This window comes from Montipora foliosa, chromosome 8 (genome assembly GCF_036669935.1).
Source record: "Montipora foliosa isolate CH-2021 chromosome 8, ASM3666993v2, whole genome shotgun sequence".
In the NCBI taxonomy this organism is placed as follows: domain Eukaryota; kingdom Metazoa; phylum Cnidaria; class Anthozoa; order Scleractinia; family Acroporidae; genus Montipora; species Montipora foliosa.
In genome coordinates this window covers 47,232,290-47,259,395 of record NC_090876.1, presented here as the reverse complement: position 1 = coordinate 47,259,395, position 27,106 = coordinate 47,232,290, and the positions used below count along the sequence as shown (strand labels likewise).

General features: G+C 38.3%; 1 protein-coding gene across 1 annotated transcript in view; it reads right to left on the bottom strand.

The window, feature by feature from the left end:
- The window catches only part of LOC138013078 (uncharacterized), a 29,171-nt gene extending 12,682 nt beyond the window's left edge, over positions 1 to 16,489 (bottom strand). Inside the window, exons 1-3 of the mRNA XM_068860035.1 lie at positions 16,391 to 16,489; positions 16,177 to 16,303; positions 5,579 to 5,890 (exon numbers count right to left, since the gene is read on the bottom strand). Coding sequence (XP_068716136.1) covers positions 5,579 to 5,890; positions 16,177 to 16,300 — 436 coding nt within the window. The 5' untranslated portion in view covers positions 16,301 to 16,303; positions 16,391 to 16,489. The remainder of the gene's footprint in view (positions 1 to 5,578; positions 5,891 to 16,176; positions 16,304 to 16,390) is intronic.
- Positions 16,490 to 27,106: the final 10,617 nt, after the last annotated feature.

Here is a 27,106-nt window from a genome sequence, read left to right as displayed (position 1 = left end):
CCTCGTTCACTTAATGAAATGAGTAATACTTTAATAGAATTGTTTCTCACTTAACAATATGAACAAGTTAAAATCTTTTAAAAATGGTTACGGCCCTAAAATTTGCAAGAAACAACTTTTACAAGTTTATAACTTGTTTATATTGTTAAGGGAGAAACAATTTTATTATATTTGTTTCAATTTTGTTACGTTTTCGAGAAGTTTATTGTGCTTGTCAGCATTCATTAAAGTGGTACTATGATCAAAAAATCATTTCCTTTTTTTCTTCAGATTTTGAAAGCGTGTTTGCTAAACACCTAACTGGAAAAATTTTGAGCTTTGAGTTTTATCCAAAGGCTGTTTATTTTGAGTGTAAGTTTTGGATTTCACGGTCCGCCATTACTCACGTTCAAAACTGGCCGATTGGACCTCAGAGGGTTGGATCTAAACAAAAAGGCGTCATTTACTCACTAGCTTAAAATTTCAGCGTGTAAACGCAATTTATGACATATGCAAAACACGGGTTTAAAAGTCTGAAAGCCCGAAACTCCCGTGCTGCATATTAATTCGGCCGCGTATACACGCATTGCATTCTTAAACTAGTGAGTCTTTGACGTCATTTTCTCCTCGACCCAGCTCTCTCAAGATTTTAAAGTTAATAATGGCGGACCAATAAATAAGAAAATTCCAGTTAAAATAAACAGGTGTCTTTTTAAAATCAGAACTTAAAACTTTTCTCAGTTAGTGTTTAGTTAACATAGTTTTGAAATCCAAAGAAAAAAAAGAATTGTTTTTTTGGTCGTAGTACCACTTTAAAGTTTGTAAGCTCTGCCTATTATAAAATTTGTATGCCACGGTCTTTATGTATGTCTGTGTATCCGTGCTCGTCATTAATGATTTGTATGCAAGTTTTAAAAGTTTGTACGCCTCTCATTAAGTTCGGGTACTATTAATTAATTCTGCGTTAAGGACGTTCGCGCCAATTGTTTCTGCGCATCCTTACTGCGCACGCAAATTCACACGCCACGTCATACACGAGCGCGCGTGCTAAGTAATAAATGAGAGATGATAGGGCAAAAGGCCATTGCTATAGCTTTGCCTGGATTTAACGGTCTTGGAAGTTCGGTGACCCCTATTTTTCTTTCCAGAAACGGATTTTATTTACGATTATCTCCACGTTGTCCAAAAATGAACAAAAAATCAATGTGGGAAGTTAAAAAAATTTCAAGATTTCTGCTCACGGGACATCAAATCCTGCCATCTTGCGGCTGCAAGGCGCGTGAAACTGTGGTCGCTAAATGCGAACTTGATCTTTAAAGAACCTCACCAGTTGACTAAATTCACTTAGTAAGTCCACTTAAACAATATTCGGCAGAGAAGATTTCACTTCAAAGATTTAATTGCAATATATTTGGGTTTACAGAAACTGGCCTTATTCGCTGACGAAGCCCGATTTTGTCCCATTTTGGGTGTTTTTCCGGGCATGTTCTCTCCAAAACGAAGTCGGTGACCCCCCATTTTTTTTACATTTCTGACATAACTAACTCATCATCTTACAGTGGTAAAAGTTTCAGAAAAAAATCAATGTTGAAAAAATTTCCCGCGAACGTCCTTAAGGATGCTCGAAAGGGTTTTCAGCTGAGCGCGCGCGCGTAAGTGACACACACAATTCTAAAAGCTGCTCGCGTCAGCTCATGATTCAAAATAAAGAAATCACTAATTTCGCTCACCTTTCTTCTAATTCCTATATATATGGTATACAAGCAGAAATCTCCAATTCACGAAAACTACGACAATTCTTCACAAACGGTTTAATGGTCACTTAAATCCCTTTGTGTTGGCCTGTAGCTCCACTCGCGCGCGGTCTCGAATGAGCGGCTGACACATGCGTAAATGCTGATCTTGTAACCTCCTCATTTTTCCTGATTTTGCAACTTTGCTCGTTTATATCTCTGCTTCCGGACGGTAATTGTTTTTGCATTTTTTGCATGTTATCTTAGATTAATTTAAAACGCTTGTCTTTCAAATTCAAAAAGAATTAGACACACATTTTATAAAAACTGATTTTTCTGAAAAATTGTCCCACAAATTTTGTTGAGTTTTAAATATTTTAGAGATTATTTTTAACATTATCTGGTAAAGCTAAATGGGAGGTTTTCACCGTCCCGTTTTTTCAGACAAGACAATATATGTTGATTTTAAGGCTCAAAGAAATGCCTTACATCGTTACCATGGTAACGTTTTTTATGATGGATACTTAACCTGGCCAAATTTCGTCTTGATATGATTACCCTAACTGCATCTACGGACAGAATATGTTTATTTGTTTGAAAGAAGGAGAAACTATTTCGAGCCTCCTTAAATTGTGCTCTGTTAAGTTTGTTTGCAACTGATTAAATTTGAAGGCGTTTTGTGTCCATACCGGCCACGACAGGAAAAAGAAGCAAGGACGGACACAAATGGACAAGATTGAAACGGACTGTACTTGACGGTACAATCTTGAAAAAAGTCACGTCGGCCCGACGTTTTTCAAGTTTATCAGTGGCAAATCGCCTGTATAGAGGCCGTTTTTGCTCAGAACCATCTTGTTTTATGATGTAATGACAATTTTGTCAGTAACTTAAAAGGAAATCTACATTTCCATTTTCGAGCTTAATTAAACTTGGGAAAAACTAAAGACATCCCCTAAACGCCCTAAAATAACGTAACATTGCCCCGTTACATTCACAGGATCCCCCAAAACATACCGGGGATCAACAACTAAACTTTTCGTAATGCGAAAACGCATTTCCAAACACTGATAGCTGTCGATTCAATTAATAAGTTGTCGTCTAGAAATTGTCGACAACCTGTGGTTGTGACTCAGAGCAGAACATTTGGATGCACCGGATACTGGACTCAAAGCCAAGGACACATTTACCTCTGACGTCTGGGTTTACACCTATGCTGATAGAGCGGTTTTCATTTAATTAGCTAATTAATTGCTTGGGTTTTGCATTACTTCACTCAGTGATTGGTTCAAAGTTCTCGCGCCACTTTTTCAACCAATCAAAAGTGAAACCAAAATTAATCAAGGCTCGAGCGTGCTCATTTTCCGCGCTTTGTGTCGGCTACGTGAAATTCCTTCGAGTTTTGATTGGTTTACTGGATTGTCTCCGTACTTTTGATTGGCCAAAGTAATAACTTTGGTTTTGGTTTTACGACACTCAAAAACTCGCTCTAATTGCATCGTAAGTGCTAACCAGCCCATAATATACATGAAAAAATTACTCAGTTTTGATTGGCTAAAAACAGTGCAATTTTCAAGTATTGTAATTCGAGCGCAAATTACAAACTTATAGTTGTATGACTTTTGAACGAAAGGGCTCGCTGTCAACTTCCATTTTCTCGTGTATATTATTAATTTTCAGACATCAAAATGATTCGCCCTACGGGCTAGTCTGTAAAACAAAACACTCGTCAGGGCCGTAGCCAGAAAAAAATTATGACCGAGGCGATGTCCATGGTTAAATTCTCTTCATAGGTATTTTAGGTGTTTATGATGATTACATTTGGAATAACACTGGAATAACGCTTTATTTAAAAAAAAAACACGAAAAAATGACTGAGGCAAGTGCCTCGGTTTGCCTCATATTGGCTACGGCCCTGCTCGTTCTTATTTGTACCAAATTGCACTCTAAATGATATGCTTGGCCGGAATTCTACTAGAGACGAATCGTCCGTCTGAGACGAACTTGCGAAAATTAAGAAAGTTCGTGGGATAAGTCGTCTTTGTATGAATACGGGAAAACTAGTGAATCACCCGTCCAGATTAATTATCACTGTAAGTCTTCTGTCAAGACGAACTATCTTGGTAATTCGTCCAAACGGATGATCCGTCCTTTTTTCCGTATTAAAACATAGACGAATTATCAGGCAAACAATACTATTTTGCACAAGTCTGTCCCGGTATTGCCAATACTAACAGATATCAACGGTCAGTTTTATGTACCACTGTTGGTGAGCGAACAAAAGGAGATAGTATCAGCAAGGTTCCCTGCTAGCAGGTCTCTATTCTTTTGCGTTCACTGGGTTGACGAGTACAGGAGAAGAGACCTCTGCCATGGGTCTAAATTCACTGTGTTGAGCATGCACGGCGGTTACTTAGCGACCGAATCCTTACGTCATACTTCATGTTGTGTGGGCTCACTTAACAACAGCGGAATTACTGTAAAGAAATGCGTGGGACACAGTGGGCTCAAGTCACAGTCAGCAAACATATCATGGCGCATGCGGTTTGCATGAGGAGTGTCGTCGAAGGTTGTGGACGGCGGTTGGATCAGAGCGAGTTTCGACACATGACAGAGAACTCTTTCTCCCGTACTCGTCAACCCAGCGAACGCAAAAGAAAAGAGACCTCTGGTAGCAGGGAATCAGCAAGGCAGGATGAGGTAAGAGAACGGATCCCCATGGTCACCTCGCAGCTCTTACAAGGTCTCACCTGATTGGAGACAACCCTTGAGGTTTAACAAAAGAACAAATAACAGAAACAATGGACCCTAGGCCTAAAACAAAAGGGCTGCAACTCTATCCTCTAGGGTCCATTGTTTCTGTTATTTGTTCTTTTGTTAAACCTCAAGGGTGGTCTCCAATCAGGTGAGACCTTGTAGGAGCTGCGAGGCTACCGTACCCATGCCCCATCATCACTTTTTTTTTATCTAAGCTACTAAGTTCTCATTCCCAATGCCGCGCATATTTAAAATTTCATTACGTCATTACAAATGGCTAATCAGGTGCCTCTGTAAAAATAGCTGCTTAGCTAAAATAAGATTTTAATAAACGGTCATTGGAAGAGGCCCATTTATGGGGTATCTGTTCTCTTACCTCATCCTCTCTTGATATCAGATCAGATATATACATCTTATTCGATGGTTTAACATATAATACGTCCGGATATTTTGCGAGTTGCGTGAAAAATACGAGCAATGAGCAAAATGTCCGCGAGTATTATTTGTTAAACCATGTTAAACCATCGAATAAGAGATTTATTTTTCCACCACAAAAAGGTGTTATTTTGCTTCAATTTTATTTGGTAAGTGTTTTAAAAAAAATGCATCATGTGTCCTTTAGAGCGCTTGTGAACGATGTAATCAGCACAAAAAAAAGCCAGCGAAATGTCCTTTTATTTGATTGGATAAACGAAATGACGAGTGACAGGCGATGACAAGCTAAATTCTCAGGCTTTGTATAGTGTTGAAAACAATTTCCTTCATTGAACAACTCCCGTTCCGTCCGTATTTTCTCCGTTCTAAACCGGTCAAACCGGGACACAACAGTCTATTACCGTCTCATATTTTGCGCGTTGTCGTGACCAAATATGGTAAAATGGCGTAATAGTGGATATATAATTGTTTTCGTCCATGGCCAGCGACATGAAAGTGATGATTGGTGAAAGTGAAAAGATGACTAAGTTTCATCATTTCTTTAAACTCTTGAGACAAATTTGTTTATAATTCGATCTAAGCAAAAACGTATGTTAATGAAAAATGTGTGAACAATGGCGTCAGTAAAAAAAAACCTTAACTCCAAGATATATGGTAATGATCACAAGAACACTTACATTCGACCACGATGTGGACGCTTTTGCCATCTGGACAATTGCTGACGGGTTGACTGGGTTCTGGTTTGCAAGTGTAAAATCCAGCATGTTTAAAGCGCACAAATTGAAACAGAAACGAACTGCGAAGAGTGTCATGATTTAATCGAGTCAATGATTGATAAAGACCTCCGCTACCATTGACGAGTAGTTTGTTGTCTTTGTACCAAAGGATATCACGTATTTCTGCATCGGTAAAGTCGCAGTCCAAAATCTTCCTGTCGCCTTTTTTATATGGGAAGGGTCCCTTTGTGCAAACCTCCTGCGAGGCAGTAGCTAAAAAGAAGCCACATCATATTTTATTGATAAAGCAAAAAAAAATCGCTGACATTAAAAATATCCTCGTTATTTTCATACGCAGCTGCGAAAGCTTTTTCGGCTGTTAGAATGAGTCTAATTTTTCACAAGGGTCCGTTTCTCGAAATTTCGAAACCTTCCGCTGTCCTTTCCCTGATGTCACGATTACCTCTGTATATTGAAAACGGAAGGGATTTACGCCCTAAAACTCCACAATTCATTGTTCTTTTGTTATCCTGTAAACATGTTGAAAGACCGGCCTATTACACTATCGGGTGCGAAAAGGTATTTGCATGGGTCTTAAATTGAGAAACAGGCTCTTCAATCCTGTAACAGTAAATGCGGTCTGCTTCAAAATGTTTAACCACAACGTGTCCAGGTAAAGGGGAAAATCTTTAAAAATAGGATAATTTCTATTTTGGCTGAGAGGTGGTCACTACTGAGGATAGTCATCACCAGGGCCCGGTTGTTCGAAAGCCGATTAACTTAATCCAGGATTAGCGTAAACTTCTGTTTCATGTTTTCAATTTTTTGGTTAAAGCGTTTCTTTTGCTTATTTTTGTTTTTCAAGATCGACATCTACGAATGTAAAGTAATTTTATCCGAATATCAGCGTCGAACAGCATTTGCGAGTAGAGAAATAATTTAAAACTTCTTGGTTAATTTTTAATCTCGGATTAGCGTTAATCAGCCTTTGAACAACCGAGCCCAGACTTCTCCAGTAGCCTAGTCGGCAGCTGAAGAAGGCTCGCAACCAGTCCTAAAATGCCCTGAAAAACAGATCCGGTCGCTCCTTGTGCAGTTGTTGGAAGGCGGCAGAACTTTATATAACTATCAAGAGTGAATTAGATAAGAGTGTTCTCATGGGATGGGTGGGCTCCCCAGCACAGTCACAAATGTGTCTATTTTTAGAATACCCGTTCAGGCGAAAATCAGTTGTCCCCGAAAAAAACATGACAGAAGCAGTCACGCATGACAGGACTTCTTCTGATTGGTTAAATGAGCTGCTCTTTGTTTGTTTCGCGCGCAAAGTGTATCTAAAAATAAATCCATTCGTGATTGTGCTCTGGAAAGGCTGCAAAGTGATAGATCAACACTCTTATTACTAGTAATAGCTGACACCACAGCTGCCCCCGCTGTCAAAGTGCTACTATGACCAAAAAACAAGTTTTATTTTTCTTTGGATTCCAAAACGTTGTTAACTAAACAGTAACTGATGGAAGTTTTAAGCCTTGATTTCAAGAAAAGACACCTGTTTATTTTAACTGGAATGTTCCTGTTTAGTGGTCCGCCATTACTAACTTTAAAATCTTGAGAGAGCTGGATCAAGGCGAAAATGACATCAAAGACTCAATAATTTACGAATGCAATGCGTGTGTACGCGGCTGAATTAATATGCAGCCCGGGAGTTTCGAGCTTTCAGACTTTTGAACAACTTTTGAACAAACTTATATATAACGATTCACTTAAGAGCTACCATTGGACCGCTTCGTCCACGTTTATTTTGATTCGAATTTGCTCAGTGCTTTTTCAATTTGCCCACTTATGGTACCGAAACACGAACAAAAACTGAACTGACAGTTCTTTCTGGTTTAATTTTGAAATAATATTGATAGTATATTAATTAATGGAAACTACAAAATTATGGTGACGTATTTTCTGACGAATACAAATCATGCAAGACCACAGATGAAATCATAAGAGAATTTCAATGAGTCCTCTTAACTTGACGAATTGATTTTGGGGATGAAGTGAAAGTCAGTTAAGAAAGGTCATCCCAGTTACATAAGCAACTTTAGCAATAGGTGGTTTTCATGTTACGTCACCGCCGTCATGTTGGTGGAAGTTAACAAAAGATCTCTCATTGGCTCCCTTTGTTCTTTCCTCAGAATTTGAACATTGCTAGATAGATTGGTTGCAAGTCACGTATTGGCCATTTTACAGATGTTTGCTCAGCGACCTAGCCTACTCTGAGCAGCTGACAGCTTTGTAATGCATAAGTTCACTGAAGTTTTCCCTCTCCGGCGGGGTTAATATCTGGATGGGTGACCTAAAAAATATACCATTTTGTAAAAGAAGCGTAGGACCGAAAATGCGAACTAAGAAAGGTACTGATTTGTTAGCTTGCTTTATGCAAAACAAATATTGATGCAAAAGTAAAATTAATAAATATTGATACGCAGTTTTTAGGAAGAGCAGAAGAAAGTTTTCAGGACGGTCGATCGAGAATAAATATTTTGCCATCAGCAACAAAATTTACGACATGAAAACAACCTTAATTTTTTGAACCGCGAATATGAAAGTTGCCATCAGCGAAAAACATTTTGGGAGATGATTGCTAAAGCATGTAGAAAGATTTTCACAATAACTAAAAATTCCTGTGTTAAGCATTAGAATTCGACGAAGAGGTAAATGCGACTAAATTTGTTGCGTGCGTTGCTATTTTTGTGCAAATATTGAATTATGAAAAGCTTTATTTTTAGCGGTTATTTGAACATAAAAGATGCAACGCTTGACGAGAAATGACATTTTTGCTAATACAATGTATTTGAAAGAAGAAAAATTTCGCGGGAATCGCGGTGAAAATGAGTTAACAAATTTGCATACGTGCGTTGAAATGTGATGCGCGAGGAGACAGGAATTTTATTTCTCTGACAAATGATTTTGTCATTGCAGTGTAAGATGAAATTTATTTGGGAAGCCAAGAATATTTCTTTAACTTCCTGGTTAATCCAATTTATTGCAACGACTTGCTAGTGCGAAGATTGTTTACATGAAACTCACGCTTTTCGCGACTTTTGAGTGTCATAAAATAACAATTTGCGTGACAATATATCCCTTTTCTCTAACCCAAAAACATTCAGATAGTAACAAACTTTATATTTACTTAACAGATTCTTCTGCTTTTGTGCTTGTGAGCATTGTGATCTGCGATAATTTGCAAGTCTGTTCTTGTATCTCATAGATGTTTAAAATTTTCAATTGCATGGCCTCTTAACCTCTCGCTTGTGTAAATAGTTCACCCTGAAGCCAAAATTTAATACATGAAATTTTCGCGACTCGTTCATTTCGCGATTTTGAGACACCTTAATTTTGCGATTTTGCGAAAATTTTGCATTTTGACTCACTTTAATTTCGCGTTTTTAAGTGAGACACACTCAAGGAGCCAGTCAATGGACATTTTGAGGATTGTACAAAAGAAGTACTACCTGGAGTAGAGACGGAAAGCAGTAGTGATGAAGAGGACCAGAACATTACCACAGAATAGCTCAATTGTTATAAACGAGTGTAATAAAGTCGCTGTTTTTTTAGTCATTGACATAATGTGAGTCACTTAATTTTCGCGTCATGTTATTTTCGCGACATTTAATTTTCGCGTAACTTAAATTTCGCAATTTTTTTAAATCGCGAAATTCGCGAAATTAACGTGTCGCAAAAATTTCATGTAATAAGGTAGATACGTTTCTCAGGAACCCGACAAAGAAGGCTTCCTTGGCTAAAAACTACGTTGTTTTACTCTGAAAACGACAAACGATTAACATTCTTTCCCGTAGTTCATTCAGTTGACACAAGGTGATCACGTGCACCTGCAGAAATTTTCGTGTTTTCAAGATCGATCTTTCGATGAGAATTCGATTTAGAGTTACATATAAAAACTATGTTATTTTTTTCTTCATCTGTCTTTTGGCTTGTCTTTTTCTGGTGCAAACGCAAAGCCAAACAATGTTTTGACCTGGCATCAGATTAGACTAACAAGAAGAGGAATTTCGAAGCGGAAACAACACCTTCAGTCTTTTCTTAGTGTGTGCAATAAACGTTTGCTTATTGCAACTTCAAGACATGCTGGAAAACGTCCGTCAAAGCAATTTGCAGTTAGTTTTTTGCAGACTATTTATTTAAAGAAGAAACGAGTGAATTTTACTCAAGAGCGAGTTTTGTTATCTTTAAACTGAATTTATTACCAAAGCTTAAAAAACTAAAAGACCTCAAAACGGGACAGGACATTACAAAATAATTAAACGTGGAACGTGTGAGCCAAAGGGCCTCTGCTGGCGCGACATGTGGGTGACCCCTCAAATGGTCTTAATGACGCCCCACTTGAAAAATTAACTGGAAAACTGCAGTTCAATACCACCCAATTCAGTGCCTTCTTTCTTTGTGTAACACCTATCCACAGGCAACCCAATGTAAGCTTTTTGGAGCTTCTAGTTTTTTTTTTTTTTTTTTTCGTGTCGGTAAAAGTCTTGCCTGTCACTCCCCTGCTAAAAGGTATCAATATGGAATAAAGCGCAGTCTTACTGCTCTACCACACGTACGCAATGCTTGCCTATTTTTTTCTAAAGATGACAGGAATTTTTTCTTTCTGACAAATGATTAATAGGCTGGTATGCAGGTATTTAACCTCAGAAAAAGATCTCTTTCGTCGTATAAACGTGTGAGTCAAAGGGCCTCTGCTGGCACGACTTCTGGGTGACCCCTTAAATGGTCTTAATGACCCCCGACTTGAAAAAAAGTTGCCTGGAACGCGACAGTTCAATACCACCCAATTCAGTTCCTTCTGTTTATGAGTAACACCTACCACAGGCAGCCCAGTGTGCGCTCATGGAGCGTCTAGTTCAATTAAATACCTGTAAAGTAAGGCGTCTGAATCATTTCAAAACGACCAGTCTAATTCGGCTCGGCTAAGCAATTCCTCCCCCCCCCCCCCCCCTCCTGGCTTAGATCTAGGCGCCATACTTCGCATGAGCCGAATCAAATGCAGAAATCATTACAACTTTTTTCTTCAGTCCTATTATGCTTCTGTGAATTAATTTCGGCGCAATTAAGTTCGACGTCTGAATCAATTCAGCCGGGATTAATTAATTTGGGTAAATAAACCATTTTACAGTTGTAGCTAAGTTACCTGGCCTACGAATGGAAGCGAGGCTGCCGGTGACCCTGTGTTGATACAAACCTCCGTGCTTTTGTAATGTTAATACGGACTAATTAGAATTACAACACAATTTGCATGATAAAAGCAGTCGGGGCTGTATCAATGCAAGGTCACCGGCAGCCTCGCAGCCATTCATAGGCTAGGTCGCAGAGCAAACAACTGTAAAATGGCCTATTCGAATTCGATTCGGCTCATGTGTAATGAGAGAAACTACGGCAACTTGATAAATCAAAAATAGAATAAACCAACATTTTCTATCGGTGATAAAGTTAGAATTTCAAATTACAAATGCGTGAATTCTTTGACAAAGGCTATAAGGCAAACTAGACTGAAGAATTTTTGTGTTAAATTTGATTGAAAATAGAAAACCGGTGACTTATCGGTTGTGAAATTAAACGGATAAAATCAGGAAAAGGATCTTTTTTTGTTTATGAAAAATAATTACAAAAGCTGATCAGTAAGTAATATACGTCGTAATACTCTTTTTCTTTTACCATCTCAGTTGTATCAGAAATAACACACAAACGTAACAGCGGTGACAAACATCAGAAATAAACGTATCATTTGAAATTATCTTTTACTTGACCTTTCGTATGCTTCTGTATATATCTTCAGAAGTGACGGTTAATACAAAATTGGAGTTTAAATATACAGGATTATTAACTATTAACTATTAAGTAACAATAGCGAGGTGACCAAAAAAATAATAAAGACATCTTTTCGCTACTGACCTATTCATTTAAACTGCCTATAACCTCAAATCACATTTTCACTTAATTCATTCTCCGAAATCATCCCAAATACATCTTTTTTATCGGCTTTGAAAGAGGGGAAAAGTGGTCATATTTTGATTGACCTGCGATCATGACCTCCCTCCCTACTTGTCATCTTGTGAAAGGAGGGCATGATACATTTACTGTACGGATCGCACGTAAAAAAGCCAAAAATTTGGCTTTTTTTCTGATTGGTCGAGAAACAATAGAGCTTTTGGAGCCTCGCTCCGATTGGTTATAGAAATGCAAATCATACTTTGTAAAATCAGTTAACACCTGATCTTGTTATGTACCTAGCCTTTCACTCATCAAAACGAGCACTGTGATTGGTTGGTTCTTGGTCACGTGCCCCTGATCAAATTCAAATTTATCCTGATCGGGATACAATTCCACAGTTGTTGTCCGCTCCGGATGTTTTGCTGCGATTGTTGACGGAAAAGTCCAAATATACAACAAAGCGCTTAATGTCCGGTCCCTCGGTCCCTTCTTCTCGGGAAACATCAGGACTCTCGGGAAAAGAAAACTAATTGTTTCCCTCGGGACCATACATTAAGTGTAAAATAATATTATGGCCGCCCAGAAGGATTTGAAGAGCAATGATGTTTAGGATCTGTTTACAGCTGCTGTTGCCGCGACTTCAATTTTTTTTCAAAAATCTTTAAAGGAAGAGCGGAGAGAATGCATCCGAAGAATGGTTTGTCTGAAAGAAGACATTGTAGTTGTACTTCGTGCGGGATTTACAGCCCCGAACATTCCAGAAAAAATGCATCATTCCACTTCCACCGAATGTTTGTCGTTGTGGTAAGTCTTTTGAAATATATTCGGAAGCAACAAGTCGTGAATCCAAAATGAGCCGAATAGATCCTTGTGCTGCCACATTCGCGGAATCAGCCGAGCTTGACATAGAAATTAGACATTGTTTACGGAGGCGCTGAACAATGGTTTAGTGACACTTACAAAATAGTAGTTGAGTAGCTGCACCTGGAAAACTAGAATTTCTTAAAGTCTATTTTCCTCGGAAATATTAGCATCTTTTATTGCCATCTTTGACTTAAATATTCGAGTTTAAGTAAGGTTTATTATATGACTAGCTCCGTGAGCGGGCAAGATGAACCAAATCGCGCGCTCTGATTGGCTACCCGAGCGGGCAAGATGGAGCGATACTGCCCGCTCGGGATTTCTCGCTTGGTCCCGCAAGATCAAAGATCATTTTTTGGTGTTTTAAGTCATATAATAAATCCTTTATTGACCAAGATGGTTCGGTCAAGATGACTGGATATTGGCCTCGTTCTTTTTTTGCGTGTTTATGGACCTCGACTTCGTCTCGGTCCATAAACACGCAAAAAAAGAACTTGGCCAATATCCAGTCATCTTGACCTCACGCTTGGTCAATAACCCATACTTATTGAGCTGTTGATTGCGCCTGATAATATGAAGGATTCGGCTTTTTCTGTGATTTTATCTCGAAATTCTTTGTTCCTTGCTGGTTTAATTAAACATAAAAACCCCACCAAATGTCAAGTGGGATTTGCAGAAATACTAGTAGCTTTGATTGTATGAATAAAGTTCGACTTCTGAGACATTCCAGCTAGACTGCTGGAGTCCTATTCGTCCCTTGAATCGCAACGTGCAGGTCATTTGCGGTGAAATCTGATTGGCTCACATTTGTAGCATGACACAAGTCACATTTATAGCACGGCACAAGATAGCATCACTTTTGACAAGTAGGCGGCAGTCGACTCGAAAATAAATTGTATCCTTTAGAAAAGGACGCCTGATCGCAGGTTATACTTTGATCCATAACCGGGCAATGAAGGGGAAGGGTTTGATACCGGTTTGACGTCACAAATTAATTTGCATCGATTTTCGCAGAATAACCACAATGCAAAGCAGTTTGTGACGTCAACCCGGTATCGAACCCATTCCTCTTCATTGCTCGGTTATGGATCAAAGTGTGACCACTTTTTCCTTCTTTCAAAGCCAATAAAAAGGTGACGTTTTAAAAATAACACGATGTTTTCGGGATGATTTCGGAAAATAAATATAGTGCAAAAGTGTGTTGAGATAATAGGCACTTTAAGGTCGGCTTTAAATCTTTGATCAACAGTGTCTCCTTTATTTTATAGTGCGTGTCGGATCGCCTTTTGGCTAAGATTTCACAGTTTAAAATGGGATCATTTTGAAATCTTAGCCAAAGGGTGATCCGGCACTCACTACGTAAAATAAAGGAGACACTGTTGATCAAAGATTTAAAGCCGACCTTAAATGAATATGTCAGCAGCGAAAAGCTGTGTCTTTATTAGTTTTTTGTCACCTCTGTTGTTACTTAATAGTTAATAAGTTAGTAATCCTGTATATTTAAACTCCAATTTTGTATTAACCGTCACTTTTGAAGATGTAGGCAGAAGCAAACGAAATATCAAGTAAAAGATAATTTCAAATGATGCGTTTGTATCTGATGTTTGTCACTGCTGTTTGTGTGTTATTTCTGACCAGTAAGTGCTTAGGAGTGAAAAAAGAAGGTAATTAGAAGGGACGAAGAGAAGGCATCATGATAAAGTTGAGAGGGTATCCAGATAAATTTAACTCATGGTTGAGATTGAGTAGGATGAAACTCCTGTTTCTATTACTTATAAATTCAAATTGAAGCATGACGAAAGGATTTTAGAGGAATGTGTGAAATTGGTGATTTGTTCATGATTTTTGAAAGTACGTGGCTAATTTCAAAAGCGTTCATTCAGCAACACGTCTGTTCCTCCTTGTACTTGAACATGTTCACATTTGATTGGTTCGTTTCGTACATCTTATTTAAATAAGTATGTCACACAGTAACAAGTGGAAGGTAAAAAAAAATATGGCTTTAACAAATGAAATATTTTTATAGTGAGAGCCAATAGCTCTAGATATTATAAACATTAATGTTATAGCTAATAGCTAATATAATAGCTGGAGCCTTAGTTTCTTTACTTAACTGATCTGAATCCTTGAAATGAATTTTCAAGAGAATATTTCCCACGTGCCATAAAAAGGGTTAATCCAGTTTTGTGCTTTGACATAATCAATTTGACATAATTTTGAAAAGGATTTTTTTTTTTCTAGTTTAATTTCACATCTTTTGTCGATTAGACGACCATTTTCGTTATACATCTGGCTTCTTTTTTTAACAAATTCAACGAATGAACCACGTCACCTAACAACAGTTTTATAATACGGTATATCATTTTGTGAGCGGCGTGACGTATGGTCACAAAGCTATCTCCGGGCATTATTTACACTCCCCCAATATACTGTAAAGACCGGCCGTACTGCCACACCGAAATCTATGTCTCCTACGTTTTGCGGAAAGTGTGCATGGTGGCTTTGGTATTTCGGCACTGCAGTGTGGTAAGACGGGGCCTACACAACCTCATTAAAAAAATATTAGCCTACAATTATCATTTCTGTTTTGTGATGTCTTACGAATAGTCGGAAATCCGCGACAGTTCAGTCCTTTCAGCAGGGGGTCGAATTTACGAACATGCCATTTAACGAGGTTCACACCTTGAGAACGGGCAAGTCATGCAACGTATTGAAATTGCGAAATCCAAGAAAACCCTACCCTTCATTTAAGTACATCGAGGCTTACGAATGTGAAGTTATGGGAAGTAGCACAAAGGATTGGTCAGATGCACTATGCTAAACATTACAGAGGTGCAACCAGAGCCAATTCACCTACATTCAAAATTTGTACCTTCGAGGAATCGAAGGGTTTTACGCGAGAAAGGGAAGAGAGAAAAGGCAACTGAGTCTTACCCTTTCCTGTTGTCATTTTAAAGGTAGTACCTGTTAACCAGTTATTTTAAGATTCTGAAACTAAGTTCATCCGACCAGGTTTTTGCACTCACGACCTTTAGCGCACCAACGTCTATTGTTCTGTCAACTGAAGCACCAGTACTGGTTTACGAAGGGAAAATTTCTTCCCGAATCGCTCTATCGGAACTGGCGAGAAACAGCTGCGTGAGATCGGCTTCCCCTGGACTCCGAGAGTTTCTCAAGCGATCACTCGAAACGCTAGTTATGGGATCTTTTAGCGAAGGATGAATTCATAACCCAGGTTCAAAATTCTTAAAAAAAAAAAAGCAAGTCCAGATCTTAATTTTCCAAAAAAAGCGCACGCCTAAATTTAAGCTGATTCCGAAATGAACGGTAAACTAGACTTAACATTTACAGAATCTCCCGTCCTCCCTTTAGGTTATTTCGCAGTTAGCCGGATTGCAGATCTTTTTCCGGAGCGAAAGTTTTGTTCGAAAGTCTTGCCATACGCTGCAGTCTCTCTATCTCCAAAACAACAAATAAACAAATGTATGATTATTTAAGCAACTGTTGACACATTCCATCTCAGACCAATCTGGTTTATGAACATTGAAAACCACAGTGACTGCGCCATTTATAGCGAATTGTTGTCTTACTTAAATCTAGCAAATCGGCTAACTATGAATTTATGTCGGAACCCATTGTTTTATCATTCTTTGCTTTCATCTACCCACGATTATTACCGTTTAGGCTGACGTTCAACTCACCAGAGGAGAAAACTCCCGCAAAGCAGCAAACTAAGAAACAAAGGACTAAACGAAATGTCTTCATGACCACAACTTCACAACATGGACGACATACTGAGCCCGAGCAGCTGTTCCGGAAAATCATATCCTGAGGTGGAATGAAAAATTTGGCAATTATAAATATGGTCATCTCTGATCAGTGCCTAGTAAGGGTTGGAATATTTATTTTTCTCACTTCTTTCACTCCGCACGATAGCCAATTAGTTTTTGTTCAAATGAATGAATATTCCACACGACGAAGAAAGTACTCAGGTCTCTTGTACCTCTACTTTACAGTTTAAGTGGTCACCTATGCAAAATAAAAAAAAAATGAAAATGGGCATAGCTTCACTTCTAATGTTCAGCTTATCAAATCTGTCGAACCTTTTCATTTGCAAATTACGGGAAAACAATCAAAGACTATAAAAAAGCACGTGGCGATCAAAGCCAGCTTCTATAGTTAATGTATATAGACAGTTTGTCACATTTTCCGGTGGGAGATCACTTGCTTTATTGAGTTTGAATTAAAATAAAAAATAAAATGGACTTCGTGCTGCAAATGAACCACCATATATTTTTCTATTGTCACTTTTTGGACTATAATTGACGTATTTAAATGTCAGCAGGAGTTTGTCTGCTGAGAACGGACATCAAAGCAAAATTCGAGATGTTTAAATCTTGAATCAAAATGCTGAAAAGTGGCAAATTTAAGCTAGGGCTTTATTTCTTTAGAAAATCAAAATGTGAATCTGAAATACTTAAAGCAGAAGAAGCAGATACTTTGGAGAACAGGCGAGTGACTGTCAGAAATTTTGGGAGCAGTGATCCCCAGCGTTTATTTGATGAAGAATTCGAAAGACCATTTGTGGTCATCAGTATAAGGCCCGTGAAGCCTGGGTGAATCTGATAACTAACCACCATTTAGGGGAAAAGGCGACTTGTGTTTCGGGTCCGCAAATTATCCCAGGACTGTAAATGATCCCCAAACTGTACCCGCGCAAATGATCCCGAAAGTCAAGTCATCGGCATCTTGTGAGCCGTGATCTAAAAATAAGCGCTCTTCAAGCCAATTCTCTATCCAGACAGCCATTCCACGCCCTATACCATTCCTTACTTTTCTTTCGGGAACATTTGTGGTCCAAAATGGAGATCATTTGCGTTCCGGGATCCTTTGCGATCCTGGGATAATTTGCAGACCCGTACAGAACCCTAGTACCAAATGGTCGAAAATGGACGATTTTTTAGGCAAACTTCCAAAGACTAAGAAAACTAGGAAAATAAAATAAAGTCGCGCCCTAATGGCCTAATTAGTATGTATCCAAAGGGAAACAATCATAGATTTGCCGCATGAAAATAGGCCTAGAATTAGAGAAATGGCATATAGCATATAGCAAATGGCCGATTTTTCAAGCAAACTTCCAAAGGCTAAAAAACTAGGAAACACAAGTCGCCTAATGGCCTAATTGTTATGTAACAGAATCTTAACTATCATAAATTTGTTCTGCGCAAAAAAACCCAAAGGACAAAAAGGCCTAGAGTAAGAGAAAATGAAGTTTTCCGAAAGTGTCGAAAATGGAAATTTTCTGACATTTTACAAAGGGGGGACCAAGAAAGAATCTTGAAAAATGGCCGATATTTTAGGTACACTTCCCAAGGCTAAGAAACAAGGAAATACAAGTCGCTGATCAAAAAGCTTTCTTTGAAAAAAGAGTCAACCAAATTTTCTCTCCTGTGGATTAAAACAAACGTTTCGCAAGAGCAGAGGTTCCCTAATACAAAAACGTTTACAACAGCACACTACTTTATAGACTCAAAATCTTTAATTCCGGAATCCGTCTTTTGCCACGGTACGACGTACAAAAGAGCTTACAAACTTTGCACTTAATTAAAAAATCAAAAACCATAAGAGCAGACATCAGCTTCCTGAATCCTCCATCCCAGCAATTTTAAAGTTAAAATTGACAGAAATGTCATAACGTTACAAATCATAAATCAATGTTTGATTCTTCTGTTCGGCTTTCTCAAAAGTAAGGGGACTTGAAAAGTTATCTGATGATTGCTACCACCATTTTTCAAAGTGTATTCTGTGTTCTTTAATATCGAGCTTTCGTAAAATGTCTGTGACATCTTTAATCATTGGCGGCGGACCACAAATATAACAAGTTAAATGACTCCTGTCCAGGTCAGAAATTGCTTCTTGAACACTTGTTTCGTTAATACGACCATGCAGGACTGCAAAAGAAATTCAAAATAAGTAATAATAATAATTAGTAACAGCAGGCAAAGCTCAGTTGATTAGTGCGGCGCGGCTTTCGGAGCAAGAGGTCCCCATCAGTTCGATCCACGGTGACCTCAACGGGTGTTACGACTTTCCTAAGATCCGTGTAGCTATAGCTCTGAAATGATACCTGTTAACGGAGCACCGACAGAGTGAAGGGGTAAAGGGCACACCGTCGGCTTCCAATGATACCAGCCTCAGCGCCGACGAACTATCGACAAAAAATAAAGCGACTTTACCTTTATCAATAATACACTGGGGCGAGTAGGGTAGATGTAACAGTTGTAGAGGCCGTTAATACAGGGTTCTCCTTATCGGGCGGTAACCGGTAAAATTTACCGCTTGTAAGAGCACTTATTACCGCCTGCAAACGCTCAGAAGTCGCTTATCCTTTGCAGAAGGTCCAACATTAACCAATTGCTTTACAGGTTTGAAAAGGTGCCATACCTGTTGCGATGAAACCTTGGGAGAACCCTGCGTTAATATCGAATTTTAGGCCGCGATTCCTCGCTGTGATGTAAGCCGACTCTTTAAGACGAAGTGCAATGTCTTGACTAGTTAGAAACGTTAGTGTGAGTCCGAGGAGTGGGCTTTTCCAAAATAACTGACATTACAGTATTTGTTTGTTTGCTGGCAAGTTAGCTCTAGTTGCTTCGTTCTTAAATTAAACTCAACATTCAAAAGAGTACTTAACCGTGAACGAGGCAACTCGAGCTAATTTGCAAACAAATAGAAGAACAATACTAAGGGCGCGTTCGATTCACCGTATTTCGGAATAGAAATACTTGGAATAGAAGTTAGAAATCCATCGCTTTTACGGAGATTCACATTAAAATTGTCAAACACCTGCTAAAACGATGTCTTAAACGTACATTTATTATCCTCGTTGCTTCAAAACGCTAGACATACCGTTTTAAATCATCGCTCCAAGTATTCTTATTCCGGAATAGGGTCAATCGAACGCACCCTAAAATGGTGGCCATTTTGGAAAAAGGTGTATATGGAAGACATCTGGAGCCCGTTTCTAGAAAAACCCGAAAGGTTTCGAGCCTTCATTTTGGGTGTCACAATTCCCTCATCATCTGATTAAAAAACATGTTAAAAAAACAGCTTGTCAAAACTTGAAAAAGAAGTTATCCAAAAAACGATATCCATTGTTTTTACGCAAAGACCCTCAAAATTAGTGGTATGGATGGTGGTGATACATTGCATTTTGAACAAAAACAAAAGCTCTCTCATTAGTTTATTTTGTTCGTCCACCAGAATCCGTACAGTATACCATAGCCACGTCGGTCTTAAGAGATTGGTTGTCAACCATTCATTATGGGTCAGCGAAAATAGCCAGAAGAACAGAGGGGATTTAAAGGGTTCCTTATTGTTCAAACAGAAGCTCATGACCTAGAAACATTCAACTCTGGTTCAGAGCGGGGTTTTTTTTTAGTTTAAAATTTTCCTTATTTGGATGTGACGTAGCACGTGCATTTTCCCGCGCGTGCAGCTTCGACCTTATTTTTGTCCATATTTGGGCATACAATTGGTGTCCTAAAATCCCCAGCTTTGTTCCGACGAAAAGAGTTGCAAGTTACACGCTTCAAGGTCACGTGCTTCTCGTTCAACAAACTGCACTTTAACCAGAGCAAGACGCCGCGAAAATGAAACGAACAACAATTATTTTGTTAAAAAAAAAATCACAAAGAACTTAAACGATTTGATACATTATACACTTCAGCCAGGTGGACAATCAGGCATACAATGACGACTTACGATAGCAGAGTCAAGGTTTCCACAGTCGTGCTAATATGGCGAAACTTTACTATGAAAGCCAAATATATTTGAACTGCGGAGAGATCAAGTTTAGATGCTGATTATCGTAGCTTTTAATCAACGTTACCTGAGCGGTAACGAAATGCGATGATCAACATCTTTTAACTTTATTCTCTCCGCAGTTCAAATATAGATCCTCCACGGGCTCAATATTGGCTCCCAATTGGCTTGATAGCTCAACTGGCAGAGCACTGCACCGGTATCGCAGAGGTCTGGGTTCGAATCCCGGTCAAACCTGAAATTATCAGGCTTTCGTTCTGTTACTACTAAAATAACGTTGATTAATAATTGCGACGATCAGCATCAATTAACGTGGCTCAAACCGGTTTCATGATTTGGAGGGAATGTGTTATTAGAAAGATTAACTCTACAACACTGTTTCACTTAATGGTAATGTTATGGTACCATATGAAACATCACTAATTGCTTAATAAGATGAACATATTGATGTGACGTAATATATGACCATGGCAACGAAAGAACCACCAAAAAACGCCCAATAATTTGTGTTTAAGCGCTTATATCCCAAAAACGAACTCGGTGACCACCATTTTTTTATTGCTGAAAAGTGATAAGCAAGCTAAGACAAAACTTTCTGCAAAGTTTAAAAAGAATATCCAGTGCCGATTTAGAGCCACCTTAAAATTTTCAATAGCATTTTCCACAGTAGATAAAAATAGATTATTGCACAGCATTATGGGATTAAAATGCGGACAAAGATCGCTAAAATGGCTTTGCGTTTGTCCGCATATTAATACCACAATGCTTTGGGCGCTAGATCGTGACGTCAATTGAAAAGAGTGCTATTGTGAAGGTGGCTATGAATCTGCTCCACAAATTTTTTTAAAACTTTGCAGAAAGTTTTATCCTAGCGTGCTTATCACCCTCCAGCAATACAAAAATGTGGGTCGTTCGTTTCTTAGATATATGTGTTTAAAGACAACATATAGGCTGTTTTTAGATGGCTCTTTTGTTCCCATGGTAACCCGTTAAGTCACATTAATGGGTTCATCTTGTTAAGCATCTGCTGGCGTTGAATATGGCATCATAACATTACCATTAAGTGAGAAAGTTTGGTAGATTCAATCCTTGCAAATAGTACAGTTTGTTGAAGTGTTAAGTCGTGCTAATGTTCTCATCACGGGTTATCTATCTAAGGTTTCTAATTGTCTTTCCTTTGAAATAGGATGGAAGAATGTTTGGTTTAATCTTCTGTGGCTTTGCTGTGCAGTCTCAGATAAGTTACTGTAAAACAAGAGCAGTTGCCATTGGTTACACAAGTGAGCCTCGACTACGCCTGCGCATACAATGTATTTTGGAACCTTGGGCCTGATCAAAAGAATCGCTGCTGCTAGTGATGACGATAAAGGATGCAATGTTAACCTACTTTGTCGATTGTCGGTGGATACATGAATGTTGTGACCAGCAGTTTCATGGTTTGTAGTAAAAAACCGACAGCGTATTGAAGGACATCTGCTTGACATTTCCAAAAGAGAATCCTGAAATATTACAGTTAAAAATAGGATGCATTCTTTTGCTAACCGTTTTGTGAATAATAACAATAAAATAATAATAGTATTATAGTTAGAGGTTTCTTTCTAATTTTTGCCATGCAAAAAGGGTAAGTAGAACCCTTTTTAAGGGAATTGTTAGAAAACCATGATTCCTTTTATTCCTCCTTAAAGGTGTGACGTTGATCCATTTATTGGAAGATTGTAATCTCAAGCAAATAGTTACTACCAGTACAATGTAAAAATGTAATGACCTTAATAGCAATATTTAATAATAATAGCAACAATAATAATAATTACTATTATTATTATTATTATTATTATTATTATTATTAATTTATTTTTTAATAATAATTTATTGACCATAAACTCCACAATACAAAAATAAGTGATCGCATTTAGTGTAGCTTACCGTAATTAAAAATATATTTACATGCTGTCTTTATGCTCAATCTTCTTTACCAACTCTTATTGTTATAAACTGATAAAATAAAGGGAAAAAATTATAAATAAATATTATCAAATGTTAAAAAGCTTTTTTCTATAAACTCAGTGTCAAATTTGCAGAAGGATAAACTATCTACATTCGACAGAGACTTCTAGTTCTAGATCAGTTTCCTGTATATTTGGAGTGGTGCTCCTCCTAGAACGCTATCCTCGCAGGCAAACCAATGTAGACCTCAAAATGCCAAATGAGACTCAAGTCCTAATCCACGCGATAGTGGAAGCGTAGCTCTCCTGGTTCTTCACTGCCAATAGCTCAGCGAGATGGCTGTGGTAACGTTGACATTCGTCAGACATGCCTCCAGTAGAAGTTAAAACCAATGGTGTGAATGTGCCCCGTTCGACCTCAAGAACTCTAGACGAGTAAAGGCGCTTTTTATCATTCTCGTGTAGCTTGTAAATCTGCTCCGGGGTGAGATTCTTGTATGAGTCTGCGTTAAGGTGCCATACCCTAACACCAAAGAACGCAGACTGTTCTCTCGCTCAGAATCTCCGCGCACGGATATCCAGCCGCGCGTCAGGGGCCTTGTTGGCGCCCCTCGGCAGCACGTCCCCCGTAACGTCTTGGAGAACCGGCTCCATCTCAACGTCAGTACACACCGCTTGCAGAATTTCAGCCTCGAGATCTCCAATTTCGTTGTGCCGCTGTATAATATATCCTCCACGCATACAAATCAAAGCATGGTCAGCGTCAAAAAAGTCCCCGCAGACGCACACCGTTGGGATGCTGGCAGGGAAAAGGTGCTTTCAATTTTCATTTATATTTTTGCTCTTATGGTTTTCGTGGAAAGAGAAATGCCCGATACACTAATTACTCCGGCTTTCCAGGAGAAACGCCTGTTAATTTTGACTTCGTTATTTTTTGTGTTCAAGCTTGTACAGCGCATGTGCAAGTTAACCAAATTAAAGCGCATTTGTGGCATGGCTATCTCGTCCCCAGAGTCCACTTTTCTTTTGGTTAGCGCTAAGAACAATGTCCAAAAGAAAAGCGGACTCTGGGGACGAGAATCGGTTGAGCAATGGCTGATTCATCTTTTATAGCGCATGCGCTAAGTTTAAGCCAATGTGTACACGCGGCATTGAACGGAAACGGCGTCATTGAAAGTAAGCAAGAATACACCTTATTCCAAAATGGCCGCGATTTAGATATTCTTTTGTTTTTATTGAAATTAGACCTTGATGCCTCGTTCAAGGCAAAATATTCTTTTGAATTTTCAGCTCAAGAACGAGGCATCAAGGGCTAATTTGAATAAAAACAAAAGAATATTTAAATGACGGCCATTTTGGAATAAGGTCTATATTGTGTCTAATACGCCCAAACCACATACAAATGCATACACCGTTCACGGTAGACCCATAAGCAAAAGATGTCGAGCGTTTTCGGAATGGGTCGGTTCGCGAACTTTTACGAGCGAACATAACGAGAATTTTTGCCGTAACTTTAGCCTAAATAATAATAATAATAAGTAATAATCCAGCCGACATCTCTATAGTATTTCTTTTTCTTTGTTTTTTATTTGACGACCCAGGACATCAGTTTTGCCCGAGCAGTCACGCACATATGCGTCTAGTTTCACAAAAAAATTTACCAAGCATCTGCCATCAGCGATGCTATCTCGAGTCGGAGTAGCATTAGTAAGCACTAGTGGAAATTACCTTGATTAAAGTTTAAAGGTTAAAGTCATGCTTTTTATGTGAGTCAATCAGATGTCATTGCATTCTCGTCACCACAGCCTCGGATTAACCCATGGCTCCGGGAAACTCAATGTAGGAGAGCATGCGCCGTAGGGCTCTTATAGCCAAAATTTTCACTGGCGAAAAATGTCTGCGCATGAGTCGCGCAAAATGGCACGTGATACGTTTCCGGGACTATCGTTGGCTCTCATGAATAAAGCGCTCCTGAGAAGAACAGAAAAATGGCTGCCGTTTGAGAATCGGTAGCTTGTTGGTTTCCGTTCTTTTTAGAGCGATCAAGGCTAGTTTTAACGCCAGTCTCAAGTGGAATGTATTCTTAGAGAACGTTTATGTTTTGTAACACGTTTGCAACTCCAATCCAACTAGTATCCTCGGAAAATTTGCTCCTGGAAAATTTTATTTCGTCAGGGCCACCCAACGAGGTCGTAGTTCAAAACCACTTAAACATAGCATTATTAACCGTATTTTAGTATTTAAACGGTAGATATAGGCATATTTTTATCCCCTAAAAAGTTTTCATCTGTTCGGATTTCCTAGCTGAAAGTCTAGTGATCCGAAAATTCTAGGTATCAAAACTTACCATTTCGAAAATTTTAGCCAGAAAAAAGGCTCCCGAAAATTCTAGGTGACCTTTTTAGGGTAAAAATCCGTTAAAAATTGGCAATTATACCATTTTTCAGATGTTCGAAAATCCTAGGAGAGGCAGGCAAGCAAGAAATTTTACAACAAATATTCCGAAAATTCTAGATCTCAAATCGTCCTCCGAACAGATATTTTCCGAAAATTGACGTGATTGGGTGCCTCTGTTTCGTGGGATAAGAGCTGCGAAACAGGTGAGTTTTTTACGCAATTTTTCATGTGGAAAGTTTGTTGCCACCGGGTACAAAAAGTTACTGTAATGTGCAGAAAGGAGGATTCCTAAGGTTTCCGTTCATGTGTGAATTGGCTTGTACCAGGTGGCAGGGAAATGGCAATATTGTTCAACGTGAAGGTTATTTTTTTCTGCGTTACTCACTTACGATCGGCACCTCCACATGAATGATCAATGATTCGATCAGATGTGAATTTGATTTTGAATGTGATGGTGTCATTGGGAACGTAACCCTAGTATCAAATATTTTAAATAGTTGCTTTTAAGGTCATTTATATTCCCTTTTCTGGTGAATGTCTGAGTTATTGTACTTTTTAGCAGTCACAACTCAACGATCCTTGCGTTCAAGTAGTTACCAAGTTATGGATTTGCAATTAATTTGAGTTTAAAATCAAAATCAAAATCCATGTTAGTTAAAATGATGTTTGGAAGAACAGAAGTGTAGGTACAGATGTATATAGATATCTATAGATTCAGGTTCGTGACTGTTTTCCAAATCTTTTTTTTTTTGTTTAGACTGTTGTTTTCTGGAAGCATTAATGATGTAATTTTGGTTTTAGGGGACTGTCATGTGTTGTTGGATCAAGGAATCTGTTTTGAGTCAAGTATGGTTGACAGTGGATAGTTTTTTCTGAAAAGGCTGAAAGGAAGCTTTATTGCCTTGGACTTTTTTTGGTTACACCCCACATGTTTGTTCTTTTCTTAGATGGCAAAATTTATTAATATACTATGTGATTTGGAGCTGCAGCTAGAAACAGTGTCCCATGCATTAAAGGTCTCATTGGGTTTGATGGCAGTAAAATAATTTTGGTAAAAAATATGTTTAGAGGTTTTATCATAACTTCTCATCTTGGTCCTGATGGACTTCAAACATGCTCTACCATTTTGCACAAGGAACTTGTCAATCAACCGTTACCTTTTGGTGTATTTGCAATATGATCTTTGGATAGCAATTGATTTATTTTTCTTATCCCTTATGTGTAGATATCCTATGTCTGTCACATAGTTAGCTTTTATTTCCTGTAGTGTTATAATATTTATTATACTTAGCACATGACCACACAAGCATGTATTATTGCTTTAATATTGATTGTGTTTGAATAAAGGATATTGTTGTCTTGTCTTTTAGATAAGGCAAAACAGCCTCAGTTGTATTTGCATTATTATTTCTAAGTGTTATTTTTAAAGGGCAAACCATTAAAAGGTGCACATAGTTTGCAGGAGTCCAGGAAAATTATTCCAAATATTCATTGAAGCAGGTAAATCTTGAAGAGTTTACGTAACGATATTTAGAATATACAGCATTTCTATTTGGGAATGTTTAAGTCCACAGAATTTATTTTCTTTATGTTGAGAAGTACTGTAAGAACTGTCAGGTAACTCAGATGGAAATTTGACAGATCTTAGCTGTAATTCAATTTATAATTACAGTTTTGGTCGTTAGTGGAACATAATATTTTATTGGGACATTTTTTAGTGAGTGATTAACCCACTGACTCCTGGGGATTCCTCATTGACAAGTAAAATCGTCTGGTGTTAAAGTAAAATGCTAAGTATGGCCGGTTTAAGGGTGAAAGGGTTAAAGTGCTATTATTAGTTTGACTTTCTTTTTCTTCATTTGAACCAAAACAAGTGATTAATCATCACCTCCACCATGCTTTGCTTTGCGTTGCTTTGGCTTTTAGAACAAAGTATCAAAGTTGAAGCTGGTGGCTCGAGGAGTAAACTATAAAGACTATAATGGTATTTGAGTATTATTGTAGAATAAATTTGCCTATATCATTAAAGTTATTAAACAATGGGAATCCAAACATGAGGATGCAGTTTGCTCAGGAGGGGTTTTCCCTATAAAAATGGGAGGCTACTTATTGGAATTTTTTAAAAACAACCCTTAAAGGTAACAGAACCTTGTTTTGTGGACGTAGGCTAAAGAAATCTGACCCCTTAGAGGAACCAGTTCTAAAGTGACAAATGACTGGCAAATTACTTTTACTTATGAATTATTCATAAGTAAAAGTTATTTTCTCGTGTACCAAACAGTTCCAGTCATTTTTCAGATTGATAGCCTTAAATGTACTGCAGCAACTCCACCAGCTGTTTGGTCTCAGCATCACAAGCAGTACAAATCCACATTTTTTTCTCCAAAAAGGAACAAAAAGAACCCCTGTCATTTTTGTAAGAGAGCCCCCCTTGGGGCAGTTTGTTTACTTTACCACCATTGTTTAATAC